Source organism: Pseudochaenichthys georgianus, unplaced genomic scaffold (genome assembly GCF_902827115.2).
Source record: "Pseudochaenichthys georgianus unplaced genomic scaffold, fPseGeo1.2 scaffold_476_arrow_ctg1, whole genome shotgun sequence".
Taxonomy (NCBI): domain Eukaryota; kingdom Metazoa; phylum Chordata; class Actinopteri; order Perciformes; family Channichthyidae; genus Pseudochaenichthys; species Pseudochaenichthys georgianus.
In genome coordinates this window covers 1-5,356 of record NW_027263040.1, presented here as the reverse complement: position 1 = coordinate 5,356, position 5,356 = coordinate 1, and the positions used below count along the sequence as shown (strand labels likewise).

Sequence of the window (5,356 nt, the reverse complement as noted above, 5' to 3'; positions counted from 1 at the left end):
TTATTAAGCAAATGCTGAAATCGTTCATGATGAGTAAAGTCATGGGATTGCAAACAGTAGCACCTCATTTATTTCTGTATTTAAATTCAAGTCCATCCTATGCATACAAGAACGCATGAAAATGCACATTTACATTTATATCTTTTTCAATTGCACTCAGTAAAACATAACAGACACTGATATAAAGCGTGTTTAAGGCTAAGGAGTTTCTTCATGTTTGTTCAACTGCTTCAGTTACTGGATGTTTACGGTCATGTGTTTATCATACCGCTGCCTGTCTCTCTCTTCTCTGTACGTTGTGTTGTTAGTTTCGTTTTGGCTCAGTCACGTGTCAAGTAAGACGTCGTCAGTAGAACATAACGTCAAAAAAACTCAACTTCAATTATACATCTCACTCTCCAACCCACGTTACATTTATTCCTTTTACATATTTACTCTTTTTACAGTGTATTTACCATACATACAGATAAGGAAGTGAAGTACTCCCCCCTCTCCTGAGCTATTGCATGCAGAGACCCCCCTCCTCCCTCCCTCCCGTGAGCTCGCCCGTGAACTGCAGAAAGAAAGAAAAAGAGGATAACATGTCTCAGTCGCTTGCTACTGACTGCAGCAAAGCCCGTTTAAAGCGGTCACTCAACATGCATTTTTGAAATTCGTAGCATTTAAGGTTTGGCTTCTCTCTATGATTTGTTTTGTATGTTCGAGAGTTGTTATCTTTATTACATCGCTCTAGCTGTATGGTTTTCTTTGTTATGTTAGTTTGGGTTGATTGCTTGTCATCTCCACTTGCCCATCTCCGCAAGATCGCCGGTCAGGAATACGCTTATTCGCCCTCTGTCACCTGCTTGATGGACAGGGAGGAGTGCTTCTCTGTCTTCTTGGTGGACACCAGCACCTCCTCTTTCACCTCCTCCACCTCGTCCTTCACTGTCTCGGTCACAGTGACAGATTTGGTGACGCGCTTGGATCCATCCTCTCCAGTGGTGATCGTCTCCACGGTTTTGGGGATCACTACTTTTTGGCTACCGTCCTCTTTGACCGTACTCTCGTCAACGCCGTTAGAGACCACGTCGGTTTCTTTCTCCTCGTCCTTCCTCTCCTCTGAGCTGCTCTTGTCTTCATCGCCATTCATGGCAACATCCTTCTTTTCAACATTCTCTGTTAGGTCGCTCTTTTTCTCTGATTTCTCTTCAGCGGCTTTAGGGGTCTCGGGCAGGGGGGTCTTTGGGGATTTAGCTTGAGGAGATTCAGGTTTTGGAGATTCCGACTTGGGAGACTCTGCTTTTGGGGAGCTTGGTTTTGGGGATTCGGGCTTCAGAGATGTAGGCTTGGGAATTTCAGGTTTAGGAGATTCAGACATTGGGGATCCAAGTTTAGGGGACTCAGACTTTGGGGATCCAAGTTTAGGGGACTCAGACTTTGGGGATCCAAGTTTAGGGGACTCAGATTTTGGGGATCCAAGTTTAGGGGACTCAGACTTTGGGGATCCAAGTTTAGGAGATTCAGACTTTGGGGATCCAAGTTTAGGGGTCTCAGACTTTGGGGATCCAAGTTTAGGGGTCTCAGACTTTGGGTATCCAAGTTTAGGAGATTCAGACTTTGGGGATCCAAGTTTAGGGGTCTCAGACTTTGGGGATCCAAGTTTAGGGGGCTCAGACTTTGGGGATCCAAGTTTAGGGCTCTCAGACTTTGGGGATCCAAGTTTAGGAGATTTAGACTTTGGGGATCCAAGTTTAGGGGACTCAGACTTTGGGGATCCAAGTTTAGGGGACTCAGACTTTGGGGATCCGAGTTTAGGAGATTCAGACTTTGGGGATCCAAGTTTAGGGGACTCAGACTTTGGGGATCCAAGTTTAGGAGATTCAGACTTTGGGGATCCGAGTTTAGGGGTCTCAGACTTTGGGGATCCAAGTTTAGGAGATTCAGACTTTGGGGATCCAAGTTTAGGGGACTCAGACTTTGGGGATCCAAATTTAGGGGTCTCAGACTTTGGGGATCCAAGTTTAGGGGTCTCAGACTTTGGGGAACCAAGTTTAGGAGATTCAGACTTTGGGGATCCAAGTTTAGGGGACTCAGACTTTGGGGATCCAAGTTTAGGGGTCTCAGACTTTGGGGATCCAAGTGTAGGGGTCTCAGACTTTGGGGATCCAAGTTTAGGAGATTCAGACTTTGGGGATCCAAGTTTAGGAGATTCAGACTTTGGGGATCCAAGTTTAGGGGTCTCAGACTTTGGGGATCCAAGTTTAGGGGTCTCAGACTTTGGGGATCCAAGTTTAGGAGATTCAGACTTTGGGGAATCAGGTTTTGATGCCTCCGTTTTGGCTGCCTCTTCTTTCTTGGACACGGGCTTTGCAGATTCTGATTTTGAAGCATCTGTCTTGGCTACAACTTCTTCCTCTTTTTTGCTATCTTCCTTTGTGGTTTTCTCAGCATCCTCTTTATCCTCTTTCTCGTCTACGCTCTTGGAGGCTTTGTCACTGCCGGCATCTTCGTCCTGTTCTCCATCTTCCTCATCGGCACTAGCTTCCTCTTCTCCTCCACTGCCTTCTTTGTCTCCGGCCTTCTCTTGGTCAGGAGAGGCTTTAGACTCGGGCGCTTTGGAGCAGAGAACTGTCTCCTCAATTTCCTCCTCATCCTCTCCTCCATCGTCTCCTTCTACTTCATCACCTCCCTCTGCATCATCCCCCTTTTCTCCTTCATCTTCCCCCTCACCATCTTCTTCCTTCTCTTCTTCTTCACCTCCCTCTCCTTCCCCATCCTCATCTTTTCCATCATCCTCTTCTTCTTCTTCCTCCTTAGCAGGTGCGCTAGAGCTAACTTTGGCTTTGGTGGCGGCGGATACAACTTCCTCCTCAACGCCTTCCCCCTCTTGCTCATCACCCTCTTCTTCCTCTCCCTCACCTCCCTCTTCCCCCTCCTCTTCTTCTCCCTCGTCTCCTCCACCTCCGAGTGTAGCGGACAGCTCTTGTGCTATCTCTGCCAGGGCTTCGTCAAGCTCAGTCACCTCATCTTTCACCCTCGTCTCCTCGATGATCTCCTCCACAAACTTGTGTTGCACCCTAAGCTTGGGAGCGTCGGATTTAGACTTAAAGACTTTAGTGGGGGTGACCGCCTGGCGATAGGGGAAAGTGCTGAAGTGAGTCTCCTCACCCTCTAGGAGTTTCCTGGGAAGAAACAGATTTGTACAAAATTATGTCAAATGACATTAAATTGTATAACATTACATTAAATAAAGTTGTTCTACTACTTTGTACATGTTAAATGCATGTCCGTATATACCTGTATGCAGCAATCTCAATGTCCAATGCCATCTTGACATTGAGCAGGTCCTGGTACTCGCGCAGGTGACGTGCCATCTCCCATTTGGTGCTCTTGAGCTCATTATCCAGCTGGTGAATTGTCTCCTGAGGACAAACAGAGCAGACCCAACCCAAGGTTGATGAAGTACAAACAATGACTTGCAGACCGTCCATGTTTCAGATTCATTAATGCAGCTTTAAATATCATAATTAATTATTCATGGAAATTATTCGATTTTTTTCTAAAAACATTTTTTATCAAAACTGTTAATTTAGCCCCAATTGTTATCTGTGCACATGTTTGTGTAAACTTTGTACACTGCACCAACAACGGTTGCTTTGATACATTATGCCGCAATACAGTATTCTAGAGATGTTAAATGCCTATTTTTCAAGTACATCCTCCATACGTATTGTTAATACACCCCCACCCCTGCCCCTAAAGGAGGAGATGTAAGGACAGAGCCAATGAAAGCATCGATCCATGCCTCTGCCCTGACTCAGCATTACAGAGAGAGAGAGAGAGAGAGAGAGGGAGAGAGGGGGGGCTTGTCTGCTGCAGTGTCTCCCCTTAACCATTTCCTGGCACGAGACGGATTTTGTTAGAAAGTATGAGCTCATACTGTAGCAATCATTACGCAGCAGGAAAATGTGACACACAAGCACCTAAACACGATATAGAAAATGATCAAAAACTATCCTTTTTATCAAGTTTGCTACTCTTAAATACCTTGAATAAAAACTGCGTCAATAAGCTATACACACTATTAAATATGAATAATAATCCATCATAGATTGCAACCATATTTTTTAAGTTTATCGCACATAAATAAACAAAATAAGTTGCATATGTACAGAAAAGCATATTTCAACGGTGCGTTCCGCCTTTACGGATGGCTCTGTGGCTGTTTCCTACCTGAAGGCTGGACAGATCGCTGCTGTGGCGGTCCTCAATTTCATTCAGCTGCCTCTCCAGAGATTCTCTTGTCCTGCGGATGGCTTCTAACTCCACCGTCTTGGACTGGAGCTGGCGGCGGTAGTCTGATATCTCATCACGGGCGGACTTTATGGCATCCTTGTTCTGATCTGCAGCCTCGGTGAGCTTGGAGTAGCGGCACATGAACAAGTTCTCCACCTGCTGCAGGTTCTGGTTGGAGTGACCCTCCAGCTCGCAGCGGATCTCCCGCAGAGCCTCGGTGATGTCCGTCTTCTGCAGATCCTTCCTCTCCACGGTCACCTGAGACTCCTCGATCTGGGCGATCAGCTCGTTCACCTCTTCCTCATGGTTGTTGCGGATGAAGGCGATCTCATCCTGCAGAGATTGAACTTTTTTATCCAACTCCGACTTCACCAACTCCGACTCGCTCATGTCCTTCCTCAGGACGCGGATAATGGCTTCGGTCTCCTCCCGGATGCGAGCCTCTTCGTCATAGCGGTCCCTCAGCCGCCGGATGTCCTCCTCGACGTGGTCGGTGTCGAGCTGGATCTGCGTCTTGTCGTGGTGAATCTGCTCCAGCATGGACCGCAGATCCTGCAGCTCCTGGTCGTAGTGATCGCCCAGCTGGGAGCGGGACACCTGCTTCTGGCGCAGCGCCTGGATCTCGTCCTCGATCTGCTTGTTCTGCTGCTCCAGGTAGTGCACCTTGTCGATGTAAACAACGAAACGGTCGTTGAGCCCTTGAAGTTGCTCCTTCTCATTGGATCGCTTGAAGTCTCCGTTCATCATGGAGGTCTGGTAGTCACCGCTATCTGCGGAGCTGTAGGCTCGGGACACCGGCATATTCTCGCTCCTCTTGTAGGACGTGGTCATGGTGGAGCCGGGGCTTGCCCGGGACCAGGACTGGGAGCGGAACCCGCTGGAGGGGGAGCTGCCGGATCGGCTGTAGCCGTAGCCGGTCGTCCTAGTATCCATAATTCTCCTGAAGGGGCTCCCTGAAGTGTCCACCGTGTAACTCATTCGGTGATGTGCGGCGGGGATGAAGAGTGCAGGAGGTGAAGGCGGGTGTATGTGTGTTATGCGTGTGTGTGCAGGTGAGGGGTGTATGGCTCTTAGCGTC

General features: G+C 47.9%; 1 protein-coding gene across 1 annotated transcript; it reads right to left on the bottom strand.

The window, feature by feature from the left end:
• On the bottom strand, positions 1–5,304 carry LOC117442790 (neurofilament medium polypeptide-like). The gene is made up of 3 exons (XM_034078750.2): positions 4,216–5,304; positions 3,280–3,404; positions 1–3,164 (listed from the first exon to the last, which is right to left on the bottom strand). The coding sequence occupies exons 1-3, from the start codon at positions 5,254–5,256 to the stop codon at positions 824–826; spliced, it is 3,507 nt and encodes a 1,168-aa protein (XP_033934641.1). The 5' UTR covers positions 5,257–5,304; the 3' UTR covers positions 1–823.
• Between the last annotated feature and the right edge of the window lie 52 nt (positions 5,305–5,356).